The sequence below is a fragment of the Sapajus apella genome, unplaced genomic scaffold (genome assembly GCF_009761245.1).
Source record: "Sapajus apella isolate SASKATOON/1434 unplaced genomic scaffold, GSC_monkey_1.0 scaffold15, whole genome shotgun sequence".
In the NCBI taxonomy this organism is placed as follows: Eukaryota; Metazoa; Chordata; class Mammalia; order Primates; family Cebidae; genus Sapajus; species Sapajus apella.
Genome location: NW_022436955.1, coordinates 13,056,209 through 13,074,276, shown reverse-complemented (window position 1 = coordinate 13,074,276; position 18,068 = coordinate 13,056,209). Strand labels below are relative to the sequence as shown.

The 18,068-nt window shown below is 38.2% G+C and overlaps 1 protein-coding gene across 2 annotated transcripts in view; it reads right to left on the bottom strand.

Annotated features, from left to right (window-relative positions):
• Positions 1–5,652: 5,652 nt before the first annotated feature.
• Positions 5,653–18,068, bottom strand: part of LOC116555582 (cytochrome b5 type B) — a 34,883-nt gene continuing 22,467 nt past the window's right edge. The window contains exons 4-5 of one of the 2 annotated variants that reach the window (XM_032284311.1): positions 10,197–10,225; positions 5,653–7,044 (exon numbers count right to left, since the gene is read on the bottom strand). In XM_032284311.1, the coding sequence (XP_032140202.1) occupies positions 6,954–7,044; positions 10,197–10,225 (120 nt within the window). In that variant the 3' untranslated portion in view covers positions 5,653–6,953. The remainder of the gene's footprint in view (positions 7,045–10,196; positions 10,226–18,068) is intronic. The other variant, XM_032284312.1, reaches the window with a different exon arrangement.

Here is an 18,068-nt window from a genome sequence, read left to right as displayed (position 1 = left end):
CCCCTGGGTAACTGCTTTCCTTATGATCCCCTTCCCACTCAAGGCTGGGGGATGGGTCCCCATCCCCTTGATGGGACCAGAAGTGGACACTTACATTACCTGGCCAACCACATTTTCACTTCTAATTATTAATTTTCTTTAGAAGTTTAGACTGAAAACTAATGTAACCACTTTGGGTCCTATGGGTTTTGGGTTCCTGCTCCTAGTTCCTCAGAAGGGCCAGCTGGGCTTTCTGCCTTGTGCTCCATCAGATACTCATTCACTACTGATTCACACCAAGTCATTTCTCTTTTACCTATGTGAGCTTAAGCAGGTTTCTGTGTCTTACTCTATGACAGTAATCTGTAGGTGTTTTAAAGTGAGAAATGTTTCTTCTTTCCAGAGATACTGAGACTTGACATGGAATAAAAAATGAGTTTCTTGCTGGGCACAGTTGCTCACACCTGTTATCCCAGCACTTTGAGAGGCCAAGCCCAAGGCCAGAGACCACTTACGCCTGGGAGTTTCAGACCAGCCTGAGCAGCATAGCAAGACCCTGTCTCTACAAACATTTTTTTTTTTTTTTTAATTGGCTGGGCATGGTGGCATGCACCTGTAGTCACAACTACTCGGGAGGCTAAGCTAAGAGGATTGCTTGACTCTGGGAGGTAGAAGCTGCAGTGAGCCATGATCACACCACTGTACTCCAGCGTGGGTGACATTGTGAGACCCTTATCTCAAAAAATTAGCAACAAAAAAAATGAGTTTTTGTTTTATGAGAACTTAAGTATACTTTGAAAAGAACTTTTTTTTTTTTTGAGATGGAGTTTCACTTTTGTCCCCCAGGCTGGAGTGCAATGGCACGATCTCAGCTCACTGCAACCTCCACCTTCCAAGTTCAAGAGATTCTCCTGCCTCAGCCTCCTGAGTGGCTGGGACTACAGGTGTGTACCACTATGCCCAGCTAATTTTTGTATTTTTAGTAGAGATGGGGTTTTACCAGGTTGGCCAGGCTGGTCTTGAACTCCTGACCTCAGGTGATCCACCCGCCTCAGCCTCCCAAAGTACCGGGATTACAGGCATGAGCCACCATGCCCGGCCAGAAAGGAACTCTCACAAGTACATGTAGCACACACCTGTAGTCCCAGCTACTTGGGAGGCTGAGGAGACTTGAGCAGAGGAGTTTGAGGCTATAGTGAGCTATGATCACGCCACTGCTCTCTAGCCTGGGCAACAGAGTGAGACCCTCTTTAACAAAAACTATTCATTTCCATACATAGTTCCAGGTTAAATTTTATCCAGGATCCTAGGCTGATGAAATTATGCATGGACTTCTCATCTATGCTGCTTAAGGATTTCATCAATCATCCTCAATTCTCAATCCTTTATAGGCTGCCTCTTAGAAAAAGTTGTTTCTAGCAATATAGTTCAGATCTAAACTTTCATTAACGGGCTTCAAGAAATTTTTGCATGGGATTCAAGGGCCATTTCAAACTAGTACTTACTGAGGCAGATTTAAAGCCTTACCTGGCTCTCAGGCCAGAGGCGGTGGCTCACACCTGTAATCCCTGCACTTTGGGAGCCCAAGGAGGGTGGATCACTTGTGACCAGTTCAAGACCAGCCTGGCCAACATAGTGAAACCCCTTCTCTACAAAAATCACTGGTTGTGATGGCGCATGCCTGTAGTTCCAGCTACTTGGGATGGTGAGTGAGATGACTGCTGGAGCCCAGGAGGTGGAGGTTGCAGTAAGCCGAGAATGCACCACTGTGCTCCAGCCTGGAGGACAGAGTGCGACTCTGTCTCAAAACAAAACAAACAAAACCCCTGGCTCTCCTCTTAGCTCTGTGGTCAAGTCAGGCGGCACTCTGAGTCACCATAAAAATGTCCTTACAAGGTAGTCACTGTCTACATTGTAAGGACACTGTAAGCATCAGAAAGGTTTGTAAACCACATTGGATGGCATATACTAGGTATCTGAGAAACAAAAGCATTACAAGTGCATCCTCATGTTTCACCTGAAAAGCCACATTAGTCTCTCTCACTGCTTCATCAAATAATTTTGTTTTTAAAATGCTGGTATTTATGTGATTAAGCTGAGTGAGCTTCGAAAATAAATAATCTAGTTTGCTAATTAGCGTTAGATTTATGCTATCAATTACCAGCAGTTTAACAGATTGTGTGGGTATTTCTTCCCTTAAATTTACGTAATTGGAATCACAATCTTCTACCTTAGGTTTTCATGAATCAACAAGGATTTGTCAAGCACCTACCAACTACTCAGCCTCAGGGACAGTACTGTGATAATAAATTTTTATTAGTATCGAAGATTAAACATTAAACTCAAACGCTGGTAACAAGAATGGGGGTATCCTTTCCTGTTAGTAATCCTTAGTTCCTGTGATAGTGAAACAGCCAAGCCCTAATGAAAGATCTCACAACAGAAATCCAATATGATGTTAGTAATGTTAGAAGGCTATCAGTATGTTTTAAAGGTAATTATAAAAATGGTCTATTTCCCTTGTTTTATTAATACAGTCACTAAACTTCAATCCCAGTGTTTAATTTTCCCCAACAGTTTAGCTATTTCCAAGAAAAACAATCATTTGAAGACTGGCACTGCAGATAACAAAAAAGTATTGCCTGGTACTGGCTTCTCTTCTAGCAGGTAGTTTCAGTAAAAACAGAACCCCAAATCTGGCTACCCAGTTCCCACTTCACATCCATTAAAACACAGCTTTGCTTTTTGCATCTCACGGTTATCAAATGAGCGATTCACTTCACGAAAACCACAGTGAGAAGAATCCTGGAGAACCATGGAACTCCCTACCAGTTATGCTAAACACAGCATTAGCACAGATGCAGGAGACTGCTACGCTTTTCAAATCCTCCTCTTCCAGAGCACCTGAGGATTACAAAGCCAACACTTCTACTTAAAAAACATTTTTTTAATTAAAAAAAAAAAAAAAAAAAAAACTGTAGTCAGGGCAAGAAAAGGAAAACAGTGTCTTTATTGTGTGTAGTTCTAACAAACATTCACTGTTGTGTGCATTCCAGCAGAGACAAAGATCTTTGTTCAAAATATTCTGAAATAAAATAGGTAAACATACTCCATTATTGAATATACAAAAGGAATGTTAATGTTACTCGTTCATAGTCAAAGGTGAAGTTAAAAAAAAAAGGGAAGTTAAATAACTAAAGTCTTGGTTTGCTCAAATAGCAAATGTAGGATCCAAGCGTGGGCAAAGAGCAGCTACTGAAGCTCATGTGTAGGCTGCTGGATATAGGGTAGGTAACTTGACAAATGCCTCCCTGCTTCTTTGGAAACTTCTTCCTAGATCACCCCCACAAATTCCAAACCTGGCTCTTTCAGAGCACAACAGCCAAATGTGACTAAACTCCTCATTACTTCTGTGATATTTGGCAATGGAATGAGATAGTGAAAAAAAAATCAATTTCTTGTTGAGACAAGACATGTGTGAATCCTTTTCTCTTGGGGTAGGAGGAGGTAATGAACATTAACGTTCTGTATCTCAATCTCCTCAAATGGAATTTAACCAGATAGGTATTGCTTGAGATCTTAAAGCAGGAGATACCATAAGTAATGATACTTCAGGCCTGTAAAGCATTTTTCATTGCCCCACATTGCAACTAAATGAGTATAAACTCTACAGTGTTCTGATTTCACAACATATGCATTTATGACAACTGCTAAAAGAACTTTACGGGCTCATATGATAGGTTCCAAGGGATTTTTGTTTTTGCTTAAGCAGTCTTGAGGAGATCTAAACACAAGATAAACTTTGACCCCACCACTCTCTTATCTTTACAAATGCAGAAGTCATTTGGAAACCAAAACCGATTGCTAAATAGGCGCTAAGGAATTTTGGAGAATGGGTACCAACACCCCAGTTATTTTTGAGATGGAGTTTTAGAATTTCACTCTTGTTGCCCAGGCTGGAGTGCAGTGGCACAGTCTCCACTCACTGCAACCTCCGCCTCCCAGGTTCAAGCGATTCCCCTGTCTTAGCCTCCCAAGTAGCTGGGATTACAGGCACCCGCCACCATGCCTGACTAATTTTTGTATTTTTAGTAGAGATTGGGCTTTACCATGCTGGCCAGGCTGGTCTGGAACTCCTGATCTCAGGCAATCCGCCCACCTTGGCCTCCCAAAGTGCTGGGATTACAAGCGTGAGCCACCTCACCTGGCCACACCCTCTATTTTGGTGGCATGACACTTCCCTCACCTCCTCCGTGTCCAGCAGCCATGATGTGTATAGTATAGTTTGCTGCAGCAGCAGCTAGTCTTCCTCAGGAATAAACAACCAAACCCCCAGAGACCAGATTCAGGTTGCACCGTCAGCCAATGGGGACTGGCTCCACTTGCTTTCCAGAGGATTTTTCACCACTACTCATGCCAAGACTGTTTCGAGAATTCAAATCTACTTCCTAAAATGAAGTCCTTTTGGATGGATTTGGCTAGTGTGCTATATTACTTGTTTAGAAAAACCTCTGCAAACTCTCACACAAGATTTACCTTTCACCTGGCTGTTTTTGTAGGCAACAGAATAATAGTAAATGGACCCAAAAGTGGTTTTCCTAATACAAAGTGACATCATATCAGCAGTAGTTGAGAAGCCCTGGGTACTGGAGGGATTTCATGGATGGGAAAGACAAAAGTCTAATTATCTTTTCCCTCTGGCTCTCAGTAAAAAAACAAGTCCAGATGTAAACAGGAAAAGAAAACCAACGTGAAGTAGAAAAACATATCTTTTGCATTGGCATTTACCTTAAAAATAACAAAAACACCAATTTTACTTAAGATGATAGTTCTTTAACATTTCTTATAAGCCAGATGTTTTTCATTCAATGTTTGGACATCGCCAACACACTTTTACAACTGATTCAAGTTATCCTCAGGCTTGGTTTTAGCTTGAATGTTCCCTTTCAAGCTCCTTAATACTCCTTTGTTCTTTACTTTTACCCAATGTACTCCAAAAGTCACACAATTTATTTATGACAATCATATCCCAATCCGTCCTTGCCTTTGTATAGAGAAGCATCAAGTCATACCACTTTTGTTAAACGATAACCAAAGGTTTTTTCTAATATTGTTTTAAAAGTAGCATCTTATAATACATACAAACATTTTTCTAAAGATAAAAGTTTTACTAAACCTATATCCCTGATAATAAAGGTCAGCCAGAAATCTCCTAAAATTACTCCAAAACATATCCAAGTGTGCAAGTACAAGGTTAATATTATTTTGATGAATTCTGTATTCATTCAACTGCTAAATCATAGGATACAAGACCTGGGTTGAACTTTTTCTTAAACAGTTTGCATGGGCAGACACTGGTTTGCTGGGCAGCTTCCTGTCTCGTCAAGTCCTTGGCAAGCTTGGAGGGAGGGAGGAGATGCTGAGCAGCCTCTATGGTCCTTCTCGAACCAAGCTGCTCCCTGCTGGATATGACAATGGCTCAGAAGCAGATTGGCAATTCTCAAAGGACAGGGAGAAAAATCACCACAGTCGCTGGCAGAAAAGAGCCAGTGTACTATTTCCTCAGGTACTTCCATGGGGGAAAAATAAAGTCTAATATGCCAGAGAAATCATCACTGAGCCAATAAGACACAGTAACATAATTCTAGTAACCTAATTCTCAATGAACACACATCCGAGAAAAAAAACTGCCAGTATTTTATTCTCATGGAAAAACTGAACAAACCCACAAGTTGGAGTCATGGAGGTAAAATACAGATGAAATGGAAAACAGTCTCTTGTCAGGAGCTCTCACTTTCAAATACCATTTTATATGGAAGTTATTTTACTTGCAGGGGCAAACAGAAGGCCAAGTTGGAGACTTTCATCTTTGGAAAATGGAGAATCAAAAATTTGCTAATCAATAAACCAAAAAGCAGGGAAAATCCCTGGTAAAGCTCTATAGACATAATTATACAATTATGTTTTACCAATAAAAGATAGTTAAGGGAGAAAAAACAGATGGCTAGAAACTGGTGCCAAACCAAAGTGAAAGCTTTGGTGCTTTCTCTAAATGCCTATCCTGAAGTGGTGCTTTTCAGTATTTTTCTAAAGAAAGATTACTCTGAATTGACCAGGGTTCTATCAGCCCAATCCATCCCTCCCTTTCCAGCCCCAAGATATAAAAGGGCAATGTAGTTTTTTGTCCAGCACCACTTGGGAAGGGGCTGGGCTCAGGGGGTGGGAAGAGCTACCTGCTGCCCTAGCTTGAAAGGGAGGAGATGACCATATCATTCTTTGTAGTTTTATCACACACATAAAAGGAACAAAAATCATTTGGCAGTTTTAAGTTTCATAAGTACATACCTTTACTTCAGGAATTAAACCCCTTATGATAAACAACAGAATTAAATCAGATTTTTAAAAAAATACAGATGACGGTCTCGCTACGTTGCCTAGGCTGGTGTCAAACTCCTGGCCTCAAGCGATCTTCCCACCTTGGCCTCCCAAAGTGCTAGAATTATAGGCATGCCCGCACCTAGCCCTAAATGATTTTTTAAAAAATTTACTTAAAAGAAAAATGGAAAAAGAAAGGCTTCAATACTAGAGTGCCGCCCTGTTAAGAATGTCTAATGTGCGATCAAAGTATTGGAAAGCAGGCATTTTTACCAAAGAGCAATGTCACTGTAACATATGAACTGTAATTATGAACAGAAAGTTCTGAAATATAAGGGTACTCATGGAAACCAGTGAAGAGAAGAAAGACTGGCAAATGTTTGACACAGAACAGTGAGCAGGTACTCTAGGAGTAAGGCTCTGAGAAATGGAGGACACTGGGCCCAGATCTACAGTGGATGTCTGGCCAACCATCTTGGCTCCACGGGGGAAGAATGCAACTGGCAGGATTCAAGGAGAGGGCACTTCTGCAGCCCCCAAACAAGTCTCTAGTTTTCACTCCAATGTGGATGTGCTTTCCAGGCTTCAGCAAGGCCTCTTCAGGAGGATTTGCTTTCCGATGTGTAGTAGCGGTACAGGAAACCTAAGAGAACAGCACCTACGATGGGTAAAATCCAATATGCCCAGTAACTAGGAGTAGGGGGAAAAAGCAATAAAGTTGTTAATATTTCAAGCCAAATCTTCACTATCTTTCAGCTTTCACATGTTTTTATATGGGCAAGGAGTCTTAATTTGGGAAGTTTAACTGCTTTTATCACAAAGTAGTTAGGGAAAAAATATTTGGATTGGAATGACAATTTTAAGAAGTAATTTTATAAAAGGTTAAAAACAGAACCAACAGTATGCTATCAAATAAGATATATACATGCCTTTATACATGTTTCTACAAAGTCATATAGTAGTTATTTCTGATTATGGTTAGGGATTGTGGATAGTCTCACATATTCTTCTTTGTGCTTTTGCTTTACACATATTCTACAATTAACATTTTTAAACTGGAAAAAATGCCATTATGTGTCATTTCATATACGTATAAAAATATATATCTATCCCAATATAAATTGGAAGCAATAATATCTAATATAACTACCAGAAATATCCTATCTGCTTCATATGTATTTTAAAGATTTAATCCTTACAACAGCCTGTGAAATAGGGTTAGTATTCTCATCTCATACAAGGGAAAACAGAAGCTTTGCAGCCCAAATCACAAAGCTAGTAAGGGAATGAGGCAGTCTGATTCCAAACCCTTCCTCTTAATCTCTAGTTAAGTTTGGACACTAATAAGGATACGCATACACACAAAGCATATACAGTTCTACTAGGGTGAAGCAAACGGCAGCTTAAAAAGTACTGCAAGAGACTTTCCTTAGGAGCTTCAGAATAGTACTCATTCTCCTTAACATAATAATTATTTAATAGAACTTATTAGCACACTAGTTTTAAAGTATAATTCTTCCATGATCCAAATGACCTGGCTGCTCTTCTACTGAAGACAGATGAGTCTTTGTATTAAAAGGTTCTGAAGTCAATAAAACGAGCTGAAGTTCATAAGAAAAATCATTCTCTTTGCCTAAACATGCCTAGCACTCTGTATGCTTACATATGTCAGAAAGCTACTCTAGACTAGTTTAGAATGTCAGCCAGGTAGCTTTGTTGAAAAAACGAAGCAAGATGGCATGTATAACAGCAATATGCAGATGGGAACTCTGAAGTAATCTCCTGTTAAGAGTAATGAACTGAGATTCCTTGAAGGGCAATCGCAAAAGACTAAAGAATCCAAAAGTAGGATCCTTGAGAAAACACTGAAGAAGAGAATTTTTTTAGTACAGAAGATTGAGAATGGTTGACCACCAATCTTCACATAATCTTTCCTAATACTAAACTGCCACTGAGGAGAGAATCAGAGGAAACACATTTATACAGCATCAAAGGAGATTCAGGTTCAACAATAACTTCCTGTCATAAGACAGATTTTTCTTCTTGGAGTGTCATCTAGACTACGACATATTTGTGATTCATTTATTTTTATTGTTTTGTAGTATTCCATTGTATGAATATACCACAATTTATTAGAGTTGTTTCTGATGTGTGAATATCTCAAATAATGCTGCTGTGAACATTCTTGTACCTATTTCTGGGTGTACTTGCGCACACATTTCTATCAAGTATATCATTAGAAATGGAATTGCTGGGTCAAAAATTAATTCATCCTATCAAATTTACTAGATAATGCCAAACTGTTTTCCAAAGTGATCATATTCATTTACATTACCCTAGGAGTGCTTAAGAGTCGAGGGATAAACTTTCCAACCAATTCTTATTTGCACAATTTTCAATTTTTTGTTGAGATGGAGTCTCACTCTGTCGCCCAGGCTGAAGTGCAATGGCGCGATCTCACCTCACTGCAACCTCCGCCTCTCAGGTAAAGGCGATTCTCCTGCCTCAGCCCCTGGAGTAGCTGGGATTACAGGCACATGCCACCATACCCGGCTAATTTTTTTTGCATTTTTAGTAGAAAGGGGTTTCACCATATTGGTCAAGCTGGTCTCAGACTCCTGACCTCATAATCCACCTGCCTTGGCCTCCCAAAGAGCTGGGATTACAGGCGTGAGTCACTGCACCCGGCCAGAATTTTTACCAATCTGGTTAGGTATGAAATATACCTATGATTTTAATTCACATATCACTAATGTTGAATGAGATTAAACCTTATTTCCACATGCTTACATTTATATTTTCTTTTCTGTAAAGTACTTAAATCTTTTTCTCATATTCTACTGAGGTTTTAAAAAACTGATTTGTAGGAATTCTTTATATATTCTGCCTAATAATTCTTAATCAGTTTTATGTTTAGCATAAAGTCTAAACTTTATAGCATAAGCATAAGTTTTATGTTTAAAGTCTGTAAGTCTGTGGCTTGTATTTTCAAAATTTTTATGCAGTATTTAGCTGACCCTAAGCCCTAAATATTAAGGAAACTAAATTTACTAATTGTTTGTACTTTTTATACTGCATCCATTACATCAAATAAAAGATCTGATATTTTATGGGAGAAAAAGACACATTTTCTCTCTTTCTCTGAAATACTTTGAGATGTCCAAAGATAAAATGGCTAGGTCTATATAATCTCCACAAAGATACTGTACAAGCCTAGGATCCGACAGTCATTTTAGATAGAGGTTCTTAATGGAAGGCAGTTTATAACTTTCAGAGCTAATACTAATGAATTACTAATATTAATGCCAAGAAATATATTGTAAGTAAACCTAAGAAAATCCAAATTCCTAAATATGACTCTAATATTTTTTCTCCTGTAAAATGTAACAATTGCACCTACCTTACAGAATGGTTGTGACAAGTAAATGAGATTAAGTTTTAAGTAGAATCATGTAGCTGGGTTGAACTGCAGGGACTGAAAGCTGACCAAATAGCAGCTACCTGTCCATGCATACTGGCCTCTTAACTGAGTATGATTCCAATTTATGTCACAATAAGACTAAAAAATTACTCAAGGCGTGAACCTTTTAGATTATTCAAAATGGCTGAAACTGTAAACATTAATTTTGCTGTCAAGGAACAACTGAATTTGCAATGATTTGGGCCAAAAAAGAGTTGTCTAACTGCACTCATAGTTATGTTACATACATATATATACTTATGGAAGAGTCTCTTGCCAGACATCACGTTGAACATAAGGAAATCTGTTCCTCGTTAGTATAGCGGTAAAAAAAAAAAAAAAACGAAAAAGAAAGAAGGAAATCTGTTAAGGAGATACTAACCTTTTGCATGTATCATTTTTTGAAGGGTCCTGAAAACGACACATATTCAAAAAAAAAACAAACAAAAAGAAAGAAGATTAACATAGCACAAATACATTTTCTTGAATAGCTACATAAGCCCTGTAACTGATATCAGAACTTCATCTTTCATGCATTTTGGTGTTTATAAATACATAAGCAATGGATGGACTGGGAATTTTATTTCTGATAACATACTGGCACTTCGCTAGGTTCCCTCCTAGTGAAGAATCACTAATGAAAGCATAGAAATGACCTAAATTTTTTAGATGGTAATAAACATTAATGATATAAACTATATTGAAATGGACTACTTTGCAATCACAACGATGTGCCTTGTTCAGCTGGGCTTGCCATTGGCAGTAGCTAACATCATACTTTTTAAAGCTCATGAAGCCTTCTAACATATAGCTCAACTGTGAAATTCTCTAGATCATACAGATGATAGCTTTGTACATCACAAAACTAAACTGGTTAATTCTTTGAAATCACAATAATTATGACGAGAGACCTTAGAATTGATTTTACAATGAAGGGAGAAAAAATGGAGTCAAGGGAAAGAAAACAACAAAATAATCTTAAAAAACAAATCTTGGCAATAAAAAGTACTGAAGTACTGATATATGCTACAAACTTCAAAGCATTATGCTAAATGAAAAAAAGCAGACACAAAAGACTACGTATTATATAAATCTGTTTATATAAAATGTTCAGAAAAGGACAAATCAATAGAGGTAGAAGTAGATTAGTAGTTGCCTAGGGCTGGCATGAGGAGGACAAGTTACGGGGAAATGCAAAACAACTGCTAATGGGTATGGGGTTTGTTCTTGAAGTGAGGAAATTGTTCTAGAATAGACTGCACAGCTCTGTAAATACACCAAAAAGCACTGACTTATACATTTAAATAGCTAAGCTGTATGGTATGTGAATTGTATTGCAATAAAGCTGTTAATAAAATTTTTTTTGCTCAATTCAAGTAAGTATCAAATGAGTTACTGATTCCATTAATCAGCTATACAGTATAAAAGCGCTGCTAACTTACTGCCAGAGGACAATAACCCTTTCAGATAGGTTGCTGCTGCCCAAAATACCATCTTTGCAAAATGTAGAAGTAAATCAGGGTATGAACATGGAATATTAGCTCTGCTTAACCACTGTTTTCAATAACTAAAGTCCAAGAATTTCCAGAAACCAATCAATTGGCCCCAATATACTTTGGAGCAGTCCATGAAATGAGTTTTAATTTCATATATCCAAAACACTGTCATGCAAATGAATACATGCCCCAAGCCTGAAAGAAATTAGCCCATAGGCAAGAAAAATGTCAAATGAAAGGTTTAAAAGAAACCATATTAACATATAACATACTTCTTGAAGACTTTAATGATTATCATTATCTGGGACACTTTAGCTAGTCTAATAAGGATCTGATTAATTAAAATGAGTTACAAGTCAATCTTTGGAAAATAACAAATGTTACTATATACCTTACAGATTCAGAAGGTGGCAGTGGTAGCCATAGTAGTGTGTTAATTTATCAAGTTAATTTATAATGTTGCCTTTTTAAATAAATATTCCACCACAGTAGCCGAGAAATAATTGAATTCCATCAAGAAAATGTTCGTGGTCTTTTATGCTTTAGCTATGTAAATACCAATGATTTATAGACAAAAAAATGTAGTTACTATTTTTAAAAGGGATAATTTGAAAGGCTTATATGACAGCAACACAGCATAATATATGTATTATGATATTTAATCTATAATTAAAGTCATATACTTCATATAAATGGATTGTCTAGATTTCAAAGCTTTTAGCCCCTATTACAATCAAAAGCCCTGATGCCTCCTAAGAAGGGTAAGCCTTTGAAAAAGGTAAGCAACTGAGGAAGAGAGAGAACAGAGACAGCCAAAACCGCACTATGCTGAAATATAAAAATTTCTAAACAATAAATAATTTAAAACATATGATATTCTTTGAACTAAGTACTGCAAAGTGTACCTGTTTTAAGATCAATCCATCCCTGGGGACAACAAAAAAAGACCAACTTGTCTAACCCCCTAAAAGACCAACTTGTCTAACCCACTAAGAGAAAGCATACACTCCCTTTAGGATACTGACAGCCAAGTAGAGGCAAACCATAGTGACTCCACTTTTAATCAAATGCATAATCATCAAAGAGATGTTGAAGGCACGGCTCTTAGCAGCCAAGACTCTCAGCCAAATGTGGAAATAAGCCAATCAGTTATTTTTAAGCTGAAATGAAAAAAGTTCTATTAACACATAACCTCCCTTCCCCTAAGCACAGTTCCCCAATCCTCATTTCCACAGCTAAGCACTGGGCTAAATCTAATGGATGCTTAAGTGAAATTCCTACAGTTTACAGCTGACTTTAATTTATCCCTTCAGGTGCTGAGGCATTATCTGGCTGGTTATATCCATGCCCAGATTTTAATGCTCTCAGCCTTTGGCATGGAAAGTAATAATTTCAATACTATGATTTTAGTTACAAGAGAGCAGATCAAATCCAAAGTTCTTCCAGCATAAACCCTACCAAGAAAGTAATATACATGCCTCTTTTTCTTCAAAAAGCTTAGGATACACTGGCAAACAACAAAATTGCTGTAAGTTTTGGTATTATAGGTTCTAAAAAAAAAATTGTTGTTAAGTCTACTCAGACTTTAGTTCAAAACTCATGGAAATTAACTATTTAAATAAAATTGGTTCCTAAAGGCTTTAATTAAGTCTACTTAGACTTTAGTTCAAAACTCATGGAAATTAACTATTTAAATAAAATTGGTTCCTAAAGGCTTTAATTTCCCACTAAAATAAATAAGTAGGGGCTGGGTACTTTGGTTCACACCTGTAATCCCAACACTTTGGGGAGGATGAGGCAGGAGGAAGAATGCTTGAGCCCAGGAGTTCAAGGCTATAGTGAGCTATGATTATGCCACTGAACTCCAGCCTGGGCAACAGTGCACGACCCTGTTTCAAAAATAAATACATAAATATATTTATATACATATAAACACTAGAGGCAGACTTTAGGGAAAAAGAAAATATTTCATAAAACCTGAATCTAATTTTTATAAAACTGCTCATAACTAAAATTATATCTAAATACCTTCAAGCCCAATGTTACAAATTAGTTTCCTCATTTGTAAAATGAAAGGCTCAGATCAGATAAATGTGAATTATAAAGTCATATTCAATTATCTCAACACAGTGTTCTGAGCCAAGGACATTGTAGTGAAACCTACAGGAAGGAGCAGCCTTCTAAAGGGTAGAGAGAAGAAAACACCATTCTCTCATGTCTAGGAAGATTGAAGAAGCACTACCACAGGTAGATTTTTCTCTCTTCCACCAGAGTGTTTTCCCAGATACTCATCCAAGAGGCACTGCACCATACGCACTAACCCAATTTGATAAGATTAAGAGAATGACAAGGAAACGTCACCAACAGGTAACCACATGGAAAGGATACAAGGGTCAATGGGGATGGATTTCATTATGAACTTTGTTTATGAGAAAACATGAGAAAAGAGCACATATTTAAGGAATGGAGAGTACTTTGTCCTCAGGACATAAATGTAGGAAAGAATGAACCAGCATCATGATTATGATGCATTAAGACAGACTGGGCATTATACCTTCCACCTATATAACTTACATTTAGGCTTTCAAAAGCCAAGGGCTGGGTGCAGTTGCTCATGTCTGTAATCCCAGCACTTTGGGAGGATGAGGCGGGCAGATCACCTGAGGTCGGGAGTTCGAGACCAGCCTGACCAACATAGAGAAACCCCATCTCTGCTAAAAATACAAAATTAGCTGGACATGGTGCCTGTAATTCCAGCTACTTGGGAGGCTGAGGCAGGAGAATCGCTTGAACCTGGGAAGCGGAGGTTGTAGTGAGCCGAAATCGTGCCATTGCACTCCAGCCCAGGCAACAAGCACGAAACTCCATCTCCAAAAAAAAGAAACAGCTTAAAGGGCAAATATAAGGTATGTAAAGACCTATGTTTTAATTCCTACATTGCTATTCCATAAGGATTCTAAGTATTTAAAATTGGAAAAAGCAGATTTTAAGCTACGGGACAGCTTTGGCAAATTTAATAGGTATTTAGGTGGTCTGGTAGAGACTGTGTAGCTTTGAATTTGAATTTATATTTTGGTATCTCTGTGGCAAGTAACTTATGAAAAACAAGTTGGGAACTTCTGGCTTCAAATAGTAAATTGGAAAGGACTGTTCCCCCATAATACCATGGACCTTATAACATGAACCATACTATATGAATTTTAATATTAGGTTCATTTTACCACCTAAAATGTTTGAGTATTGAAGGTCTATGATTTCAGCATTTGTTAGTCCCAACTACGACAGTCATGTGGTATGGATCTTGAGGACAGCCTTCTCATGAAGCTCCAATGTACTAAAATGGTCAACAAGAGCCATTTCTTTCTGGATGTGAGTATAGAACAATTACTGCCTTGCAAAGCATGTATCCCTAGAGTCAAACTGTTATATAAAAAAAATTTCTCTGTGGATAGGGCAAAATTCAAAGATGAACAACAGCCCCTAAAACAAATTGCTATACAACTCTCTTAAGAACTCAATGTGATAAAATATGTAACACCTCACTAGAGAAAAAAAATTAACACACTCACAGATGATCTCTATCAGGATCTAAGAAGTGAAAAATTTGTTATAATATTGGAGGGCTGATTTGAAAAGACTGTTTCCTTGCCCTTCTGATCCCTTGTTTTGCAACACTATACATCATTTCTAAGGAGAGCTTTACCAATAGAAGACATTAGTCCTTGAGAACCCTCAGCAAAGGGTATTTTGTTTTTCAAGAGTAATTTTGTCATTACATTCTATGCTTTCTTTCAAAAGATGATGTTACAAAATGTAAGTGTTATACAAAAACAGGAAACAGGCAAGGCGTGTAATCTCAGCACCTTGGGAGGCTAAGGCAGGCAGACTACCTGAGGTCAGCAGTTTGAGACCAGCCTGGCCAACATGGTGAAACCTAGTCTCTACTGAAAATACAAAAATTAGCCAGGTGTGGTGGTGGGCGCCTGTAATCCCAGCTACTCAGGAGGCTGAGACAGGAGAATCTCTTGAACCCAGGAGGCGGAAGTTGTAGACCCGATATCGTGCCACTGTACTCCAACCTGGGTGACAGAGCAACACTCCATCCCCTACCAAAAAGAAACAAACAAACAAGAAAACCACAGGAAATCAGGAAATAACCAGACAAAATTCTTTGGTAAACAGCAATCACCGCTTGTCTAAAGGGCATCAGCATCCCATTCTAAACTTTAAAAATTAGGTTGTAGGTATGGTAGGAATATTCAATAATTCTTAAAAGTAAAAACATTTTTTGTTTTGGTGAGACTGAGTCTCACACTGTCACCCCAGCTGGAGTGCAGTGGCTCACTGCAACCTCCATCTCCTGGGTTCAAGCGATTCTCCTGCCTCAGCCTCCCAAATAGCTGGGATTACAAGCGCCTGCCACCACACCTAGCTCATTTTTTTATATTTTTAGTAGAGACGGGGGTTTCACTATATTGGTCAGGCTGGTCTCAAACTCCTGACGTTGGATCCACCCAATTCAGCCTCCAAAGTGCTGGGATTACAGGTGTAAGCCACCACATCTGACCTAAAAGTAAAATTTTTAATTTAATCAACTAACTATATTTCATAATTATAAACAATATATTTTTAGTTTCCCATAAAAGACATAAACTGTATGTTACATAATATATTATATAACAGAAAACTGTATGTATAATAAAATTCAGTAGCATCTGGGAGAAAAAAATGTAACTTTAAATGCAATTAATAGACTGCTTCTAACACGTAAAATTTACTAGATTTCAAAAGTTAAACTTCTTAAGTTAAAAATGAAGTTTAAAAAACACGTTAAGGCCGGGCGCGGTGGCTCAAGCCTGTAATCCCAGCACTTTGGGAGGCCGAGGCGGGTGGATCACGAGGTCAAGATATCAAGACCATCCTGGTCAACATGGTGAAACACCGTCTCTACTAAAACTACAAAAAATTAGCTGGGCATGGTGGCGCGTGCCTGTAGTCCCAGCTACTCAGGAGGCTGAGGCAGGAGAATTGCCTGAACCCAGGAGGCGGAGGTTGCGGTGAGCCGAGATCGCGCCATTGCACTCCAGCCTGGGTAACAAGAGCGAAACTCCGTCCCCCTAAAAAAAAAAAAAAAAAAACACGTTAAGCCTCTATGGAGACAATTTTATTTGTTTCAAAAAGCAGATCAAATCCTTTGAAAGCAAATGTCATCCCATCAACACTTTCATCTATGGAATACTAAATATCTACTTAAAAGAATGAGAAAGAGTTTTTTTTTTGAGATGGAGTCTCATTCTGTTGCCAGGCTGGAGTACAGTGGCACGATCTCAGCTCACTGCAACCTCCGCCTCCCGATTCAAGCAATCCTCCTGCCTCAACCTCCCAAGTAGCTGAGACTACAGGCACTTGCCACAATGCCCAATTAATTTTTGTAATTTTAGTAGAGACGGGGTTTCACCATGTTGGCCAGGATGGTCTCGATCTCTTGACCTCATGTTTCACCTACCTTGGCCTCCCAAAGTGCTGGTATTACAGGCATGAGCCACCATGCCCTCTCATAAACTGACAAGAAATAACGAATTAAAAAAAAATTTTTTTTTAAAGACAGGGTCTCGTTCTGTCACCCAAGCTATAGTGCAGTGGCACAATCTCAGCTCACTGCAACCTCTGCTTCCCAGGTTCAACCTCAGCCATTTTCCTGTCTCAGCCTCCCAAATAGCTGGGATACCACCAGGCCCAGCTAATTTTTGTATTTTTAGTAGAAACAGGGTTTCATCATATTGGCCAGGCTGGTCTTGAACTCCTGGCTTCATGTGATCTGTCTGCCTCAGCCTCCGAAAGTACTGGAATTACAGATGCGAGCCACACCACTGGTCAACAAATAAAATTTTTAAGTAAAGAGAAGCAAGGTGAAGAGTAGTATATATGAGGTTTTCTACTTTTTTAAAGGAAATGATAGTTGGTGGGTCTGTCCATCCATCCATCCATCCGAATGCATGGAATCTTTGGAGGAGTAAACAATAAAAAATGATGGCTGGTTACTTCCAGGGAAGGGGAAGAGTCTGAGAGCTAAAGATAGGAGGGAACTTTTTTTATAGTATGCTGTTTTGAACTATTTAAATTTTTTTTTTAACCATGTACATTTTATACTACACATTCAAAAAAAATTTAATGGAGAATTGGTCAAGTTACTGGATCTATTTGACTACAAGAGTTGACTAGTAAAGCAGTTGAACTATTACCTACATAATATCTGTTGAATAAATGAATGAAATGGTGCCCACTTTTTTAGTCAGGTTAGGATTTGTATGTACTTTATCTCTTGAACTGATGGCAGATTAGGTGATAAAACCAAAATACATCATCAAAAGAGAGAATTCATGGACATGAATGTTTACAGGTTATTTGCTAAAGAGCAGGCAAACAAGTAGGCAAACTGGCACAGAGAGCACTAAGTATGTTTCTAAGGTCAATTTCCATAACCAAAAACAGACCAGAAAAATGTTAAGTCAAATGTAAGTAGAAGACAGATAGCTTTCAGCATGAGGGTTAACCCAGCAAGAAAGAGATTCACAAAGACAAATGGTTTTTAATTCTAGTTAGTTATTTTTGATTGAAGCAGGTAAGAAAAACATCTGTTGCTAGATCTTTAAGTTTTTAAGCCTTTAAGTTTTAGTATAATAATTCTGGGCCTTCAACTCAGGTACTATCCATCTAACAATAAAACAATGGTGACCATTAATTATTTACCTGTGTTA